The sequence below is a fragment of the Sturnira hondurensis genome, unplaced genomic scaffold (genome assembly GCF_014824575.4).
Source record: "Sturnira hondurensis isolate 20B ecotype Veracruz unplaced genomic scaffold, ASM1482457v3 Scaffold0004338, whole genome shotgun sequence".
In the NCBI taxonomy this organism is placed as follows: Eukaryota; Metazoa; Chordata; class Mammalia; order Chiroptera; family Phyllostomidae; genus Sturnira; species Sturnira hondurensis.
Window position 1 is genome coordinate 4,238,055 of NW_028076969.1, and position 19,221 is coordinate 4,257,275.

General features: G+C 37.2%; 1 protein-coding gene across 2 annotated transcripts in view; it reads left to right on the forward strand.

Moving 5' to 3' along the window:
- The window catches only part of CFAP91 (cilia and flagella associated protein 91), an 81,468-nt gene that overhangs the window by 8,794 nt on the left and 53,453 nt on the right, over window positions 1–19,221 (forward strand). For both annotated transcript variants that reach the window (XM_037045572.1, XM_037045573.1), the window contains exon 6: window positions 16,861–17,042. In XM_037045572.1, the coding sequence (XP_036901467.1) occupies window positions 16,861–17,042 (182 nt within the window). The remainder of the gene's footprint in view (window positions 1–16,860; window positions 17,043–19,221) is intronic.

Genomic DNA, 19,221 nt, shown 5'->3' on the forward strand with positions numbered 1-19,221 from the left:
ACACTGTGGATCACAACCCATGAGATGTCATGAAATCTGCTAGTGGGTCATGACCAGCATTTTAAAAAATAAGCTAGAGCCCTGGCTGGTGTAGCTCAGTGGATTGAGCTTGGGCCTGCGAACCAGATGATCGCAGTTCAATTCCCAGTCAGGGCACATGCCTGGGTTGCAGACCAATTCCCGGCAGGGGCCAGTTCCCAGCAGGGGACGCATGAGAAGCAACCATACATTGATGTTTCTCTTCCTCTCTCCTTCCCTTCTCCTCTAAAGATAAATAAATAAAATATTTTTTAAAAAAAGCTAGAATAGAAAATAACCAAAAGTACCAGCTGTACAGAGGGTAAGTTGTGTTTTATTTATAACTTTTGTTCTGGTGAGATATATAGATTTGTTTATATGTATATGATGGAAAATATAAATAAAATATAATGATGTAAAATATATTTCTTATGAATTATGGTAAAAAATAAAGTTGAAAAATGCTGTAAATGTTCTTTTTTGCTTTCCTGAAACACACCTATTTGACAACAGTTCAACATTTTATCAAGAAAGCTAATCCATCATGAAATATCTTTTGAATACTAGAATGCTAAGTTACACAAAGCAATGTGATATACAAAAATAAATAAAATGTGGTCTCTGTGCCACACGGGGGTGAATGGGGGGAGAGGGAAATAGCAGACAAGGGCCGACTCTGGGATTAATGTGCAGTTCTCCAGTTTTTTGGATTAAGGTGAAGGAGTATGTTAGGGAAAATGCCCCATTAAAAACCTAATTTCTGCTATCCTCCTTCCTGTGTCAATGTAACATGACATTTCTGTAAAAGAAAAAATCCAAGCTCTATTCATGAAATGATCAAGAAAAGAAAACTTTTTAGAGGTTGCAGATTTCTGAACAGAAATTTAGACAAGGCTTGGCTTTCAAACAAGGATTCGGTTACCCCTAGCAGTATAGAATCTTATGATAGACTATATGTTATAAAATGTCTTTAGTCTGCAAAGTGTCAATTACGATCCCAATTCTCTAATTGTTTAAGACTGTTTATGGACACCTTAGGCCCTTTCCTAGAAGGAGAGTAGACCCTCTCCTCGCCCCCTAGACAGAGCAACTTTGTGTGGTCTCAGTTTACCTGGGGATAGCTTCCGACTTGCTTTCCATGAAATGCTTTGTATGAGCCAAATGCAACTTCAACTCCTTAACAGTTAGGGAGTATTTACATTTATACAGTCCTAAAATTATTTATGTCCTTTGGAGGCAACCTTAAGGCTGATGTGGCCTCTGGTGAAAATGAGTTTGACACCTCTGCTCTAGGTAGTCTCTGTCTTTTTTACAATTATTTAAAGAATGAATCAGAATAAACCAGTATAAGCTAAAATAACTCACTTAATTTGTAAGCCACTAGAGGGCAGGGCCTGCATATGCCCGTCACCTGCCAGGATTTCCATTTAAATAAATGCTCTAAGGCAACTAAAATTCTTTTATTTTTTATTTTTAAAATATATTTTATTGATTATGCCATTACAGTTGTTTTAATTCCCCCTTCATTCCCCTCCACCCTGCACACCCCTCCCCCACCATTCCTCCCTTTAGTTTATGACCACGTGTCTCAAGTTCTTTAGATTCTACATTTCCCATACTATTCTTGCCCTCTGTCTACTTTCTACCTACCATCTATGCTACTTATTTTCTGTACCTTCTCCCCCCTTCTCCTCCTCCCACTCCCTGTTGCTAACCCTCCATGTGATCTCCATTTCTATGGTTCTACTCCTGATGTAGCTGTTCTCTTAGTTTGCTTTTGTTTTAGGTGTGGTTGTTAATAACTGTGAGTTTGCTGTCCTTTCACTGTTTATATATTTTATCTTCTTTTTCTTAGATAAGTTGCTTTACCATTTCATATAATAAGGGCTTGGTGATGATGAACTCTTTGAACTTGACCTTATTTGAGAAGCACTTTATCTGCCCTTCCATTCTAAATGAGAGCTTTGCTGGATAGAGCAATCTTGGCTGTAGGTCTTTGGATTTCATTACTTGGAATACTTCTTTCCAGCCCCTTCTTGCCTTCAAGGTCTCTTTTGAGAAATCTGCTGACAGTCTGATGGGAACTCCTTTGTAGGTGATTGTCCCTTAACTCTTGCTGCTTCTAGGATTCTCTCCTTCATTTTAATCTTGGCTAATATAATTATGATGCGCCTTGGTGTGTTCCTTCTTTGGTCCAACTTCTTTGGGATTCTCTGAGCTTCCTGGATTTCCTGGAAGTCTATTTCCTTTGCCAGACTGGGGAAGTTCTCCTTTATTATTTGTTCAAATAAGTTTTCCACTTGTTGCTCTTCCCCTCCCCCTTCTGGTACCTCTATAATTTGGATGTTGGAACATTTAAAGATGTCTTGGAGGTTCCTAAGCCTCTCCTCATGTTTTTGAATTCTTGTTTCTTCATTTTTTTTTCTGTTTGGTTGTTTCTTTCTTCCTTCTGGTCCACTCCATTGATTTTTAGTCCCAGTTTTGTTTCCATCACTATTGGTTTCCTGTGCATTTTTCTTCATTTCACTTAGTGTAGCCTTCATTTTTTCATCTAATTTGTGACTAAAATCAACCAGTTCTGTGAGCATCCTGATCACCAGTATTTTGAACTGTGCACCTGATAGGTTGGCTATCTCTTGGTTGCTTAGAAGTGTTGGCTCTGGGGCTTTGAGCTGTTCTTCTTGAGCCATAATGTTTTGGTCTGTTGGTGCCTGTTGTGTATGAGGGGCGGAGCCTTAGGTATTCACCAGGGTGGGGCAACCCAAGTTGTGATGCTATATGTGGGGGTGAGGTCAGAGAGACAGCAATGGTGTTTGTTCCACCCTCTCTCAGGTTTGGTTCCCTTTACTGCTTCCCTCAAGCAAATTGTGCCCTTCTGGCTCTGGTTCTCGGGTGTGTGTGCTTGTGTACATTCTAGGACCCTGTCGGTCTCTCTAAGGAACTCTCCTGTGAGGCTGGAAGCATCTCCTGGCACCTCAACCCCCGAAAGTTTTTCCAATCACTTTATTTCCCATTGCTGGGGCCCTGGGTTTCAGTCTTTCTCACTGAGCATTTTTAAACCTGCCAGGTTTATATGCACGCAAATGTGTGTCCATGGTCAGCGAACCAGCCCATGCATCTTAGTGGGTTTGCTGGTTTCCTCCCCACACCCGGGTCACTGACCACCACCTTTTCCTGCTGGGACCCCTCTCTGCCAGTCACCAACTCCGCCCCTCTTACTGGTCTGGAGAAATGGTTCCTTATTATTGGACTTTGGTACAGTTCAATTTCTATCTGTTTTGGTTGTGTTTTTGTTTCTAAATCTTTGTTGTCCTTAAATTTGGTTGTGCGAAGAGGTGCAGTATTTCCACCCACGCCTCCATTTTCACCGGAAGTCAAAAATTCTTTTTTTTTAAATTATTTTATTGTTGTTCAATTACAGTTGTCTGTATTTTCTCCCCACTCTTCCCCCTACCCTCACCAAACCCACCTCTCTCCCTTGCTTCCACCTTCCCTCTTGATTTTGTCCATATGTCCTTTATAGTAGTTCCTGAAAACCCTTCCCTCCATTGTCCCCTCCCCCACCCCCTGTGGCTATTATTAGATCATTCTTTATTTTTTTAAAGATTTTATTCATTTATTTTTTGAGGGGAAAGGAAGGAGAGAAGGAGAGAAACATCAATGTATGGTTGCCTCTCATGCGCGCCCTGCTGGGAACTGGCCTGCAACACAGGCATGTGCCCTGACTGGGAATCGAACCATGATCATGTGGTTCGCAGGTCCACACTCAATCCACTGAGCTACACCAGCCAGGGCTATTAGATTATTCTTAATTTCAATGTCTCACATTATATTTTGTTTGCTTTTTCTGTTGTTGATTATGTTCCAGTTAAAGGTAAGATCATACAATATTTATCTCTCACTGCCTGGCTTATTTCACTTAGCATAATGCTCTCTAGTCCCATCCATGCTGCCACAAAGGGTAGGAGCTTCTTCATTCTCTCTGCTGTGTAGTATTCCATTGTGTAAATGTACCACAAGTTTTTGATCCACTCATTTACTGATGGGCACTTAGGTTATTTCCTGCACTGGGCTATTGTAAATTGTGCTGCTATGAACATTGGGGTGCGTAGGTTCTTTTGGATTGGTGTTTCAGGAGTCTTAGGATACAATCCCAGCAGTGGAATTGCTGGGTCAAAAGGCAGTTTCATTTTTGGTTTTCTGAGGAAATTCCAGACTGTTTTCCACAGTGTCTGCACCAGTCTGCATTCCCACCAACAGTGCACTAGGGTTCTCTTTTCTCCACATCCTCTCCATCACCTGTTTGTTGATTTTTATAGGATGGCCATTCTGACCAGTGTGAGGGGGTAACTCATGGTGGTTTTAATTTGCATCTCTAAGGGCCAGGTATGCTGGCCATCCTTTCATATATCTCTGGGCCCTTTGTATGTCCTCCTTGGAGAAGTGTGTATTCAGGTCTTTTGCCCATGTTTAAAATGTTTTTTTTTTTTTTGTCTTCCTGGAGTGGAGTCATGTAAGTTCCTTATATATTTTGGAGATCAAACCCTTGTCTAAGATGTCATTGGCAAATATGTTTTCCCATATAGTTGGTTCTCATTTCATTTTAATGCTGTTTTCTTTGGTCATGCACAAGCTTTTTTAAAAAATATTTTATGTATTTATCTTGAGAAGGGAAGGAGAAAGGGAGAGAAATATCAATGCATATTTGCCTCTCACGTGTCCCCTGCTGGGAACTGGCCTGCAACCTAGGTATGTGCCCTGACTGGGAATCGAACCGCCATCCCTTGGTTCACAAGCCCACGCTCAATCCACTGAGCTACGCCAGCCAGGGCCACAGGCTTTAATTTGATGAGGTGCCATCTGTTTATTCTTTCCTTATGTCCCTTGCTCTAGGGGGCATATCAGTGAAGATGTTGCTGTGTGGAATATCTGAGATTTTCCTGCCAATGTTTTCCTCTAGGACTTTTATGGTGTACCAACTTACATTTTAGCCTTTTATCCACCTTGAATTTATTTTTGTGTATGGTGTAAGTTGTCAATTAATTTTCATTAATTAAGTTTCATGTTTTTGCATGTAGCTGTCCAGATCGCCCAACACCATTTGTTGAAGAGGCTATTTTTACTCCATTTTATGTTTCTTCCCCCTTTGTCAAATATTAATTGACTGTAGAGACTTGGGTTTATTTCTGGGCTCTCTGTTCTGTTCCATTGGTCTATGTGTCTGTTCTTATGCCAATACCAGTCTGTTTTGATTACAGTGGACTTGTAATACAGTTTGGTATCCGGTATTGTGATCTCCTGCTTTGTTCTTCTCTCTCAAAATTGCTGCAGCTATTTGGGGTCATTTACGGTTCCATATAAATTTCTGAAATGTTTGTTTTATATTTGTGAAATATGTCATTGGTACTTTAATAGGAATTGCAGTGAATCTATAAATTGCTTTGGGTAGTATGGACGTTTTGATGATGTTAATTCTTCCACTCCATGAACATGGTAGGTACGTCCTTTTTTTTTTTTTTTTTGGTTTTCCTTAATTTCTTTCTTCAGTGTTGTATAGTTTTCTTAGTACATGTCTTTAACTTCCTTGGCTAGGTTTATTTCCAGATATTTTATTTTATTTTTTTGCTATATCAAATGGGATTTTCCCCCGATTTCTGTTTCTGATATTTCATTTTTGGTTTGCGAAAATGCCTTTAATTTCTGAATATTGGCTTTGCATCTCACTGTTTTGACAACTTAATTTATTAGGTCGAGTAGTTTTTTGGTGGAGTCTATAAGATTCTCTATGTATACTATCATGTCATCTGTAAACAATGACAAAAATTGTAAACAATTGTTTACAAAAATTGTAAACAGTTTTACCTCCTCCTTTCCAATTTGGATGCCTTTTATTTCTTTTTGTTGTCTGATTGCTGTGGCTAGGACTTCCAGTACTATGTTGAGTAGGAGTGGTGAAAATGGGCATCCTTGTCTTGTTTCTGATCTTAGTGGCAAAGCTCTAAGTTTTTGCCTGTTGAGTATGATGTTGGCTGTAGGTCTCTCATATATGTATGGCCTTTACTGTGTAGAGGTATGCTCCCTCTACTCCTACTTTGCTAAGTGTTTTTATCATAAATGGGTGCTGTACCTTATCAAATTCTTTTTCCACATCTATTGATATGATCATGTGATTTTTGTCTTTGCTTTTGTGCATGTGATATATTACATTTGTTGATTTGCAAATATTGTACCATCCTTGCTTCCCTGGGATGAATCTCACTTGATCATGGTGTATGATCTTTTTAATGTATTGCTAGATGCAGTTTACCAATATTTTATTGAGGATTTTAGCATCTATAGTCATCAGTGATATTGGCTGAAGTTGTCTTTCTTTGTTATGTCTTTATCTGGTTTGGGGATTAGGATGATGCTGGCTTCGTAGAAAGAGTTTAGGAGTCTTCCATATTCTTCAGTTTTTTGGAATAATCTGTGAAGGTTAGCTCTTCCTTAAATGCTTTGTAAAATTCTCCTGTGAAACCCTCTGGTCCAGGGCTTTTGTGTGTCAGAAGCTTTTTGATTACTGCTTCAATTTCATCAGCTGTTATTGGTGTGCTCAGCCTTTCTGCTGCTTCTTCATTGCATTTTGGGAGATTATATTTTTCTGGAAATGTGTCCATTTCACCTAAGTTTTCAAATTTCTTGGCATATAATTCTTTGTAGTAATTTCTTACAATCCTTTGTATTTCTGTGGTATCAGTTGTAATCTCTCTTTCATTTCTGATTGTGCTTATTTGGATTCTCTTTCTTTTTTTCTTGGTGAGCCTGCTTAAAGGCTTGTTGGTTTTTGGTTTTTTTTTTTATCTTTTCAGAGAACCAGTTCCTGGATTCATCGATCCTTAGAATTGGTGTTTTTAGTCTCTGTGTCATTTAACTCTGCTCTGATCTTGGTTATTCCTTCCTTCTACTTGGCCTGAGCTGTCTTTGTTGTTTTCCCTCCAGTTTTTATAGATGTAGGGTTAGGTTGTTTATTTGAAATGTTTCTATCTTCTTTAGGTAGGCCTCTATCACTATGAACTTCCCTCTCAGGATTGTCTTTTCTGTGTCCCATAAGTTTTGGATTGTTGTGAGTTCATTTTCATTTGTTTCCAGAAACCTTTTGATTTCGTCTCTAATCCCATTTTTCACGCATTCACTGTTTAATAGCATGCTTTTCAATCTCCATGAGATTTGGGGGGCTTAAGTGTTTGGGGTTTTTTTCCTTGAGGTTAGTTTCCAGTTTCAGTCTCCTGTGGTTGGATAAAATGCTTGATATGATTCCAATTTTCTTGAAATTTTTGAGGTATGTTTTTTGTCCTATTACGTGGTCTATCTTTGAGAATGTTTTATGTGCATTTGAAAAGAATGTGTATTTTGCTTCTTTGGGGTGAAAGGCTCTATGTATATCAATTAAGTCCATTTTATCTAGGGCATTGTTCAATGCTGCAATATTTGTGTTGATATTTTGTTTGGAAGATCTGTCCATTTTTGAGAGTGGGGTGTTAAAATCCCCTACTATAATTGTGTTGCTGTCAATATCTTTCTTGAAGTCCTCCAAGATTTTTTTATGTATTTGGGTGTTCCTATGTTGGGTGCATGTATGTTTACAATGTTTTCATCTTCTTGGTGGATTCTTCCCTTGAGTATTAGGAAGTGACCTTCTGGGTCTCTTTTTATGGCTTTTGCTTTGAAGTCTATTTTGTCTGATATGAGTATTGCTACCCTGGCTTTTTTTCCTGTCTGTATGCTTGGAATATTTGTTTCCAGGCCTTTGCTTTCAGTCTGTGTAGGTCTTTTTTTCTGACGTGGGTTTCTTGTAGGCAGCTTATGTGCATGTCATGTTTTCTTATCCATTCAGCTATTTTATGTCTCTTGATTGGGGCATTTAATCCATTTACATTTAAAGTTATTATTGATAGGTACTTATTCATTGCCATTTTTTGATACCTGTGTTCCTCTCTCTCACTGTTTTTCTTCCTGTTTTTAAAGCAGACCTTTTAGCCTCTCTTGCAGAGCTGGTTTGGATGAGGTATATTCTTTGAGGTTTCTTTTTTTGGGAAGCGCCTTATGTGGCCTTCCATTTTAATTGAGAGCTTTGCAGGGTAAAGGCCTCTGGTTTTCATTACTTGGCAGTTAAAATTCTTGCCAACTCTTATATGTAATTTTTAAACTGAATTTATTGGGGTGACATTGATTAATAAAATTATATAGGTTTCAGGCATACAGTTCTATAATACATCACCTGTATATTGTAGTGTGTGTTCACCACCCCAAGTCAAGTCTCCTTCCATCACCATTTATACCCTCTTTTCCCTTTCCTACCTTCCCCTAGCCCCTCTTCCTTCTGGTGATCCCCATACTGCTGCCTGTGTATATGAGGGGTTTTTTTAAATTTTATTTTGTTTTGGTTTTTTGCTTAATCCCTTCACCTTTTCACTCAGCCCTGTAAACCATCCTCCCTTCTGGCAGCTGTCAGTTTGTTTTCTATCGATGAGTCTGTCTCTACTTTGTTTGTTAGTTTATTTTGTACATTAGATTCCACATGTGAGTGAGATCATATGGTACTTGTCTTTCTCTGTCAGGCTTATTTCACTTAATGGTCTCCAGGTCTATCCATACTCTCATAAAGGATAAGATTTCCTTCTGTCTTTAGCCAAGTAGTATTCCATTTTGAAAAGTGTGAAATCTAAGGTTTGCAGGTTTAGTTAAAAGTGATAATGCTTAATATTAACTGTAACTCAACATGGTCTTTGTAATTAATCCAATTACAGTGGGATAGTCACTAGTTCATGGCCAAATGTTTCCATTCTGAGGGCAAAAATCTGATTTTTCATCTAATTAAGAGCTACAATGAAATGTATACAATATGATTCAATTTATATAGAATTCTAGAAAATGAAAACCAATATATAGTGACAAAAGCAGATCAGAGGCTTCCTGGAGATGGGATAAGGAGAAGAACGGGGCCGGGAGTGATTGCAAAAGGGCATGACGATACTTTGGTGGGGGGACAGTGGATATGTCCATTATCCTGATTGTGGTGGTGGTTTCATGGATATATAACTGTGTTGAAACATCAAATTGTATACTTTGAGCCATTTTTATATGTCAATTATATTTCAATAAAATTGTTTTTAAAAAGGAAAAAAAAGAATGTATGAGTAACCCTGATGAAGTCAACTCTGGGATTTTGGCAGGGCTGAGTTTCAGGGGAGTGAAGATATTCCACCTTATGTTGGCAGGGATGCACCTGTCCAGGGTCCAGCAGGAACTTCTCTAGCCACACCTTTTCTTGGCTGGCTGTTGGAGTTGTTACTTTGAATTCCACGTGATCATCTTGTAAAGTAGCTTTATAATACAAAGCTACTATTGTAAAAATGTTTAGTGGTGGTTTCCAGTTCCATGCGTAAGGAGCTTGGAAGTTGCCACTGTTCTAACAACAAGTGAGAAGTTTTTCTTGGATCTGTACAGAGGGCAGGACACAGGGCAAACTGGTGCCCAAGATTAGAGGGAGAGACAGGTGCACGTGGAGAGAAATGTATTCCCCCAAAAGAAATTATGAGTGGAAACTGCCCTGGGAACCAGTCGCCAGCAGGGAAACCTGAACTATGTTGACCAGTTGCTGGAGGCTCAGTGTGGGAAACTCTGAGAACTAAAAACTTCAGGAGGACCTAGTCATGGGGAGCTTTCACAGTTTTGTGAAATATTCTTCCAGCAGCTCAATAAGATTTTTATAATAAATATGAGATAAAATCCTCTCATGCTCTGGCAAGGGGATGGAAAAGAACATGCTGAAATATGCCAGAGCACTCTTTCCTTCTTAACAAGGTCAGCTCTCAGTAGAAGCTACTTAACCACAGCCTAACCTGCTGTGTTGTTATCAGAGCCTAACTGACATGGGTGAAGGAAAATATCCAACTCCAGCTCTCTCTAGCCCTCTCATTGCCCCACCTAAGAGGTGGGTGGAGAAAAAACAGGAACATGAAGTTCCCAGTCCCGAGTTTCACTTAAGGACTGAGACCTAATCATCAGACAATAGAATGCTTCCCTCCCTACACCTTACCACCACATTACAGACGGCCTAGTATTTATGGTAGTTCTTCTTGCTCAGTCCATCGTGTCTCTCTCTCAAGTAATTAAACGGCATACCCAAAGGCAAAAAACACAATTTGTAGAAAGCATAAGCATAAGAACCAAACATGGCAGGAATGTTGGAATTATCAGACAGTGACTATGGTTAACATGCTTAGGGCTCTAAAGGATAAAATAGACAGCATGAAATATCAGACAGGCAGTATAAACAGAAAGATAGAAATCTTAAGAAAGAACTGAAAAAATACTAGAGATGAAAAACTCGGTAATGGAAATGAAGAGTGCCTTGGATAGACTCATTAGTAGACCAGATGTGGCTGAGGAGAGAATTTCCAAGCTAAAGGGTATATTCATGGAAACCTTTAAAACTGAAAAGGGAAGAGAACAAAGACTCAAAAAAAAATAAACAGAATATCCAAGAACTGTGAACAAATGTGAACAACATATATGTACTGGGAATATCAGGAGAAGAAAGAGGGACAGGAACAGAAAACATATTTGAAACAATAATGACTGAGAATTTCTCCTGACTAATATCATACACCAGACTAGAGTCAGAAAGCTCACAGAACATCAAGCAGGTTAAATGCCAAAAGGAAAAAAGGTGCATGGTGGCATACATCTTTACACTGAGGAAAATCAAAAATAAAGGAAAAAATCTGAGGAAGCCAGAGGACAAAAATATGTGATCTATAGAGGAACAAAGTGAGACTCATAGCTGACTTCTCAGAAGCCATACAAATGAGAAGAGAGAGGAGTGAAAATTTAAATTTAATGTTGAGGGAAAAAAAACCCTGCCAACCTCCAATTTTGCTTTCTGCAAAATTATCCTTCAAAAGTGAAGGAGAAATCAATGAACAATTCAGAGAATTTGTAGTCATTAGACCTACCTTGTAAAAAAATATTAAAAGAAGTTCTTTAGAGAGAAAAAAATAATATAGGACAGAAACTTGTATCTACATAAAGAGGAGAAGAATATAAAATACAAAGTAAATGAAGGTATAATAAACACTTTTATTTTTCTTAGTTGATCTAGCAGATGACAGTTTGTTTAAAATAACACCAATAATCAGTAAGGCCCTACCTGAACTCAATAACACTATCAATCAACTGAATATAATTGTTATTGAAAGGCTACTTTCACCCCCAAACAGCAGGATATATATTCTTTTGAAGCTCACATAGAATTTTCACCAAAATATACCACATTCTGGGCCATAAAACATATTTTAACAAATGTAAAAGAGTAGAAATCACACATGACCACAATGAAATCAAGCTAGAAATAACAGAAAATTCCCAAACACCTGGAGATTAAACAATACATTTTTAAAATAACACATGAATCAAAAAAGAAGTCTCAAGAGAAACGAAAAAAATATTTTGAGCTAAATGAAAATGACAGTACAACTTATCAAAATGTGTGGAATGCAGTGAAAGCAGTGTTTACAAGAAAATTTACAGCACTGAGAATGCATGTATTTGAAGAAATATCTAAAATCAATCATCCAAGCTTCCACTTTGGAAAACTGAGGAAAGAAGAGCAAATTAAATCCAAAGGAAGTAGAAGAGTCAATGGACTAAGTCAATGGAATTGATTGAGGAAATCAATAGAGAAAATCAACAAAACCAAAAGCTGGTTTTTTGAAAAGGTCACTCAAATTGATCAGTCTTTAGCCAGACTAATTAAGAAAAAAAGAGGCCGGCATTTTCCTAATACCGAAAGCAGACTAAGACATTTTAAAAAAGAAGAAAATTACAGACCAATATATCTCATGAACATAGGTGTAAACATCTTCAACAAAATATTAGCAAATTGAATCTAGCAATATATAGAAAATGTTTTATATCACAACCAAGTCATATTTATCACAGGTGTGCAAAACTGGTCCAGCATTTAAAAATCAATTAATGTAATTCATCACATCAACAGGCTAAAATAGAAAACTCACATGATCGTAATTAATAGAGGCAGAAAAAGTATGTGACAATACTCAATACTCATTCATGATAAAAACTCTTGGTAAACTAGGGATAAAGGGAAACTTCCTTAAGTTAATAAAGAACATGTATTGTACAAAAATCTACATCGTACTTAGTGATGAGAAACTCAAAGCTTTCCCACTAAGATCAGGAATAAGGCAAGCATGCCCTTTCTCTCCACTGCTTTTCAGCATTGTACTAGATATCCTGGCTAATACAGTGAGGCAAGAAAAGGAAATAACAGGTATACAGATTGGGAGAATAAATAAAACTATCTTTGTTAGTAGATGAATGTTCATCTGTGTAGAAAATCAGAAAGAACTGACTAAAAAAATCCCCCTTGGAACTAATAAGTGATTACAGCAAGGTTGTAGGATGCAAGGTCAATATAAAAGTCAATTGTTTTCCCATATATCAGCAACAAACCAAGTGGAATTTTAAATTAAAAACAATATCATTTAAATTAGTACCAAAAATTGAAAAACTTATGTATAAATTTAACAAAATACATATAAGACCCATTGTGAGGAAAATACAAAACTTTGATGAAAGAAATCAAAGGACTAAGTAAGTGGAGAGATAGTCCATGTTCACTGATAGAAAGACTCAATACTGTCAAAATATCTTCCCAACTTGATCTATAGATTCAATCTTAATCTAAATCCTTGCCAAATTATTTTGTGGATAAAGAAAGAAACACCCTGATTTTTTGAGAGATAAAAGACCCAGAATAGTCAGCACAGTACTGAAGAACAAAATTGGAAGACAGACTACCTGACTTTGAGATCTGCAGTATAACTGTAGTAATCGTGACAGTCGAGTAGTGAGGAAAGAAAAGACAAATGAATGAAATAGAATAGAAAGTTTATAAATAGACCCATATACATATAACAAACTAATCTTTGACAAAAAGAACAACGGAGCAAGGTTAGTCTTTCTCAACAAACAGTACTGGAACAAGTAGGCATCCACATGCAAAAAAAAAAAAATCAAATCTAGACACAGACCTTAAACTAGGGGTGTCAAACTCATTTTCACTGAGGGCCACATCAGCCTCATAGTTGCCTTCAAAGGGCTGAGATAATTTTAGGATTGTGTAAATGTAACTATTCCTTAACTGTTAAGGAGTTGACATTACATTTGGCCCTTTGAAGGCAACCATGAGGCTGATGTGGCCCTTAGTGAAAATGAGTTTGATACCCCTGCCTTAAACCTTTTATAAAATTTAACTCAAAATGGATCACAAACTTCAATGTAAAATGCAAAACTCTAAAGCTCTTAGAAGGTAACATAAAAAAAAAGTAGATTACATTGAGTATGACAATGACTTTTTAGATGTAACACCAAAGGCACAATTCATTAAATAAATGATGGATAATCTGGACTTCATTACAATTAAAAACTTCTATAATAGACAATGCGATTAGAATAAGACAAGTTACTGAATAGGAGAAAATATTTGCAAAAGCATATTGAATAAAGTACTGCTATCCAAAATATACAAAAAGTAAAATATACAAAATAGTAAAATATACAAAACCTCTTAAAACTCCACAATAAACAACCTGTTTCTAAAAAAGGCCAAAGACCTCAACAGATACCTCATCAAAGAAGACTGACAGATGAGAAATAAGCATTTGAAAAGATGCTCTATATCATATGCCATCAGGGAAATGCCAATTCAAACCACAAGATACCATTACTATTAGAAGGCACAAATTCTAGGACCCTGACTACAGCAAATGTGTAGCAACAGAAACTCCTATTCATTGCTACTAGGGATACAAAATGCTGCAGTCACTTTAGAGATAGTTTGGTGGTTTCTTATGAAACTAAACATAATTTTATGTTATGATCCAGCAATCGTGCTCCTTGGCATTTACCCAAAGGAGTTGAAAACTTATGTACACAAAAAACCTGCATCCAGTTATTTATAGCAGCTTTATTCATAATTGCCAAAACTTGGAAGCAACCAAGAGGTTTTTCAGCAGGTGAATGGATAGATTGAGGTTCATCTAGACAATGGAATATTATTCAGCACTAAAAATACGAGCTGTCAAGCCAAGAAAAGACATGGAGAAAATTTAAATGCATATTACTAAGAAAAAGAAAACAATCTGAAAGGGCCATGTTCTATATGATTCCAACTATATGATGTTCTGCATAAGGCAAAACTATGGAAATTAATTAAAAAATCATTGGTTGCCTAAAACAGCTCTAAAAAATTAAGTCTTCAAAGCTGCGAACAGTCAGTGGAATGCATACTAACAGAACAGGATTTGGTAGCTTTATGAAGTTTCTCTGTGTGTGTAGTTTTGTTGGCCTAGAAGGGGAAATCTAGAAGGCTATGGGTATGGCCAACAGTGCATGCTCCCGGTGCCTGGGCAGTAGTGAGGAGGAAGGGCCTGGAATGAGGGAACAGAGCGGCAGCACCGCTGTGAGGACACTAGGGCCAGGGTGAGTGTGCCTGATGATGGGGTCCAGGACAAAGCAGGGTTCAAGCCAGAGAAGGAGCAGATACCGGGTCTTTGGTTTTGGGTCCTGATCGTGGTCGGGCATAGGTGGGAAAGAGATCATTCATTGCTCTTTCCTTTTCGCATTTTACTCTCCCTAAACTAACTGAAATGGAAAAAGGAGAATAGGTTGAAAAAAATAACAAATTAGTTAAGAAAGAAACTGTATTATTATCATAGGCCTTCTGTGAAATTATCACTCCTTCTTTGCACCTTAAGGATCCGGAGTCACCAGAAACCTTAGTCAGAAGGCTTCATTAAGCTTTATCGTAATCTTAGCACATTTGATCAAATGGTTCAAATGTGTAATTATTTAATGTGGAAGACAAGAATTTATTCTCTTGATTCAAGCTAATGGTGTTATAATATTATATAATTTATAATGATATAAAGCTGATTTGAGGTTATTTCCTCAAGTAGAAATTATAGTATGATAATTTCTGCTGAAAACATAAACCGTAAATACTATGCTGTCTACATATGTTAGAAATTCATAGCAACCGCTGAAAAAAATGATGTCAATATCCATTAGAATTCAGCATTAAAAACAACTTAAAGTACTGACTTATTACACCTTGAACCTTCAAACAGATGCTTCTTTCTAACTGGACTGAGGTGCTTTTTTCCTAGGCTTAAACTTTAACCTGCCTTTGATTGTTTTTTAAAGTGAAAATCTTTCTTATTTTGCCATATTTAGTTATTTATGTAATTTAACCAATTCTTCTACCAACTGGAAAATGTTTTCTTTTAAATGCAAGTAGCTGTATGTGTTTTTAAATTTTAAAAGAAGTACATGTCTAGGTTCTAAAAAATTTGAAAATTCAGAAAACTATAAACATGAAAAAATTGTCTCTATAATCCTACTATCCAGATATAACTGCTGTTATTACTTTATTGCATACCATCCAGGGATTTCCTATGCACAAAACACAGTTTTTAAAAACATAAAAATGTACTCATTATAATACTGCTTTATAGTGTTCCTTTTCCCTACTTAACATTAAATCTTGGGCATTTTGTGTGTTCATTAATATAGGTTACATTGTTACTTTTAATAGCAGCCTAAATTCTAGTATGAATATGCCATATTTTAAACAATTCTTCTATTGACGGTGATCATTTAAGCTTGTAAGTTTTTACTTGTGTGAGTGAGGCTTGGTGAACATGTTTGCATGCAGGTGTGTGCACTTGCCCCGTTATTTCCAAGCGTAAGTTACTAGGAGCACAACTGCTGGGGATGAAAAGGGTGCTTTAAGGGCTTGATATATAATCGTTCAGTTTCCTGATTGTTGGGCTGTAGATATTTGGATTTCCAGCAGCAGTTTATGGGAATTCTTGTTTTTTCAAAACTTTATCAATGCTAGGTACCTTCACGTTAAAAAAATTGCTTTTGTAACATAATAAAATAGCACTTGGTGTTTTAATTTGCTTTTGAATATTAATTATGCTCACTGTCTTTTCATATGCATTTTAGGTTTACTTTTTTTGTTTTGTGAATTTGCCCATTGTTTTCTGTGGGTATTCAATTGTCTTATGGATTTACAAGAGCTTTTTATATAGAAAAGGCTGCTTAATTTTTTATCATGTCTTGCAAAACCTATACCCAAGAGCGCCATTGACATTTTAGATTTGTTTATGATATTTTGAGGTATAGAAGTTTCAACTTAAATTTAACTCTATTGATCACTTGCTTTTTGTAGTTTCTGGTTTTTCATATGATATGTGTACTTTATGCTTCCTATTAGTACTTTTATTAGTCTCACTTTTGAATTATTTTAAATTATCTGGAATTCATTTTTTTGTGCAAGGGATGAGGTCCTCATGTCTTTTCTGCTCCTGGATTTGCATTTCTGAAGGGAAACAGTTAAAATTGAGTGTGTAACTGAAAGCAGAGAAGAGGGAAACAGGGGAAGTAGCGATTCCAAATAGGTTCAGAAGTAACTGTGGGACATCCTAGAATCTTTGTGCCTCTCTATACACGACAGCTCTGCCCAACAATACACAGGAGATAGGCACTTTTGTGAGTAGAGCCCCTTCCGTTTCTTGACGGAGGTGAGAAAAAAAAGGCAGTCCTCTCAAGGTTATTGGGCATAATCCTATTTAAACTGGATTTGTAACTTTGGGCCTGTCCATGTTAAAGGGGAGAGGATTTAGTGAAGCTCATTTATTTCTACTTGATTATATAATATTCTAAGTGATTGTATCAGGTTTTAATTTTTTAAATAATTTTCCCTTTTAGGATGCAGCCATATACTTTTCCTCCCACTTCGACTAAGTACCCACCCATCACTTCAAAGTATACTGTGGGCACTCAGACTGATTACCGCGATTCCGAAACTCAAACAGATCCGTATTCTCCAGAATATGTAGTATGTCAGGATTCAGTCCCTGAGCTCTTGACCCTGGCGACTCTGACTTGGGGTGAGTTGGTAATTCTCTTGTGTATTTGAAGGTGACAGTCCTGAGAACCCTGCTAGCTATTGAGTTCCTGGAAATTAAGATCTCATAAAGGCAGCTAAGTATCTTGCTTCATGGACCTACTTCACAGACTCATACTTTTTCTGATATGTTTGTTCAAAGAGAGTTACATCTTTTTCACTTAAGGTACAATACGTTATATTTTAGCTTAATTTTTCCCCAATCAATGCTCTTTACATTTTTAAAATAAATTTATTGTGGTAACATTGATTAATAACATTATATAATTTCCAGGGGTACAAGATTATAATTCAACATCTGTTCTAACTATGGATGTCTAGTTTCTTTCCATCACCATATACTTGACCCGCTTTACCCACACGTTGCCCTTTCTTCACCCACTTTCTCCTCTGCTAGCCACTATCTATAAGTTTGTTTTTGTTTATTTTGTTAGGTACTTTTTGTTTTATATTTCACATGTGAAAAGGGAACCCTTGTACACTGTTGATGAGAATTTAAGTTAGTGCGGGCATTATCAAAAGCAGTATGGAGGTTCCTTGAAAATTAAGAATGGAAATACCATGTGATCCAGCAATTCCTCTTCTGGGTTTTACCTAAATATATGAAAACCCTTACTTGTAAAGATATATATACACCTGTGTTCATTGCAACATTATTTACCGTAGTCAGGATGTGGAAACAACCCAAGTATTTGTCCACTGATGGATGACTGGATTAAGTAGATGTGGTACACATATACAATGGAATACCACTCAGCCATAAAAAGATAAAATATTGCTATCTGTGAATACATGGATGGGCTTTAAAAGTATTAATTTTGTGATAGCTTTGCTGACCACTCACCTCCTTGCTCTCATTGTTTCTCCTATTGAATTAACTCATTTTCTTTACACATAAACCTTCTTTGAATGCATAATAAATTTCAATGTATTACATATATTATCTTGCTTTTCCAAAATATCTTGGAATTTACCGAAGCTCTTCTACATACCTTATTGGATGATTCCTTTTGATACCATCTCTGAAATGCTAATATCTTTCAGGCTCAGGAATTCACTCTAAGAATAATAAAATCTAGCCTAAGCCTACATTATGTGAAACTATAAGAATTAATAGGAGAAAGGACCTTTAGAAATTGTTAGACATTAGCTTATCAAACTCACTTGACTGTAGCTGGGAAACAAAACCAGAGAGGCTGACTCCTCCAAGGCCACGGAAATAGTATGCTGTAATGGTTTTTGTTAAAATGAGACGACTTTTGTTTTCCCACCGTAATGATTGCTGCGGTCAGTTCTGCATCACCAGCAAGGGAGATACTTACCTGTGAGCTCCAGTTCTGATTCTTGTTTCCTGGCTCACTTTGTGAATTCAGACTAAGCATTCTTGACCCCCACCTGTGCTTTGACACTGAGGCTCTATTTTCAGGCCTAGGTGGCAGATTCAAAACATGCTGAAACGTTTCCCTTCTGTAATGAACACATGAAAAATATTATAAAAATTAATAAATACATAGCCATACTTAAAAATAAGAAAGAAAATGACTATAATATAGAAGTGGAGATGTCTCCTTAAGGAAATGGCTGGGAGCCTATAGTGATGCCGAGTAGGGAGCTGGATCCGAGTTACCTGCCTGAACAGAGGAGGCAGAAACTTTTCTCTTGCCCAGAGGTGGGACTGAAGTCCCATGCCTGCCCGTCTAGGATGGTAGCCAGAATTGAGTTAGGTGCTCCTGCCTAGGGCCTTGCACTTTACCTTTTGGTGTGCTGTGGGCTTAGCATTGAGCTGAGTAGGACAAGTGCCAGGTTCTCTAAAGCAGGATGTAGGCAGGGGCTCAGAGATGTCTCACTAGGCAAAGAAGCCCAATTGGGAGACCTGCTCCTGGAAGCGCTGAGGTTGGAGCGTCAGTACAACTCTCTGAGTCAGGCCTACCCCTTCATCTGTGAGGTCATGGGTTCACACGGAGGCCCATGTACTATGGGAATAGATGTTTAAAAATTATAAACCAAGCTAATATCTGTTAAGTAAAATACAGTCTGTATTTTTCACAAATAGCGCTTTATTAACATGTTGAAAGGACAAGTTTAAATTTGTCATTTATAAACTCCATGTTGGAATGTGGCAGCAGGGGGTGAGACTGCCTATGGCCTGTCCCTTCCTCTGT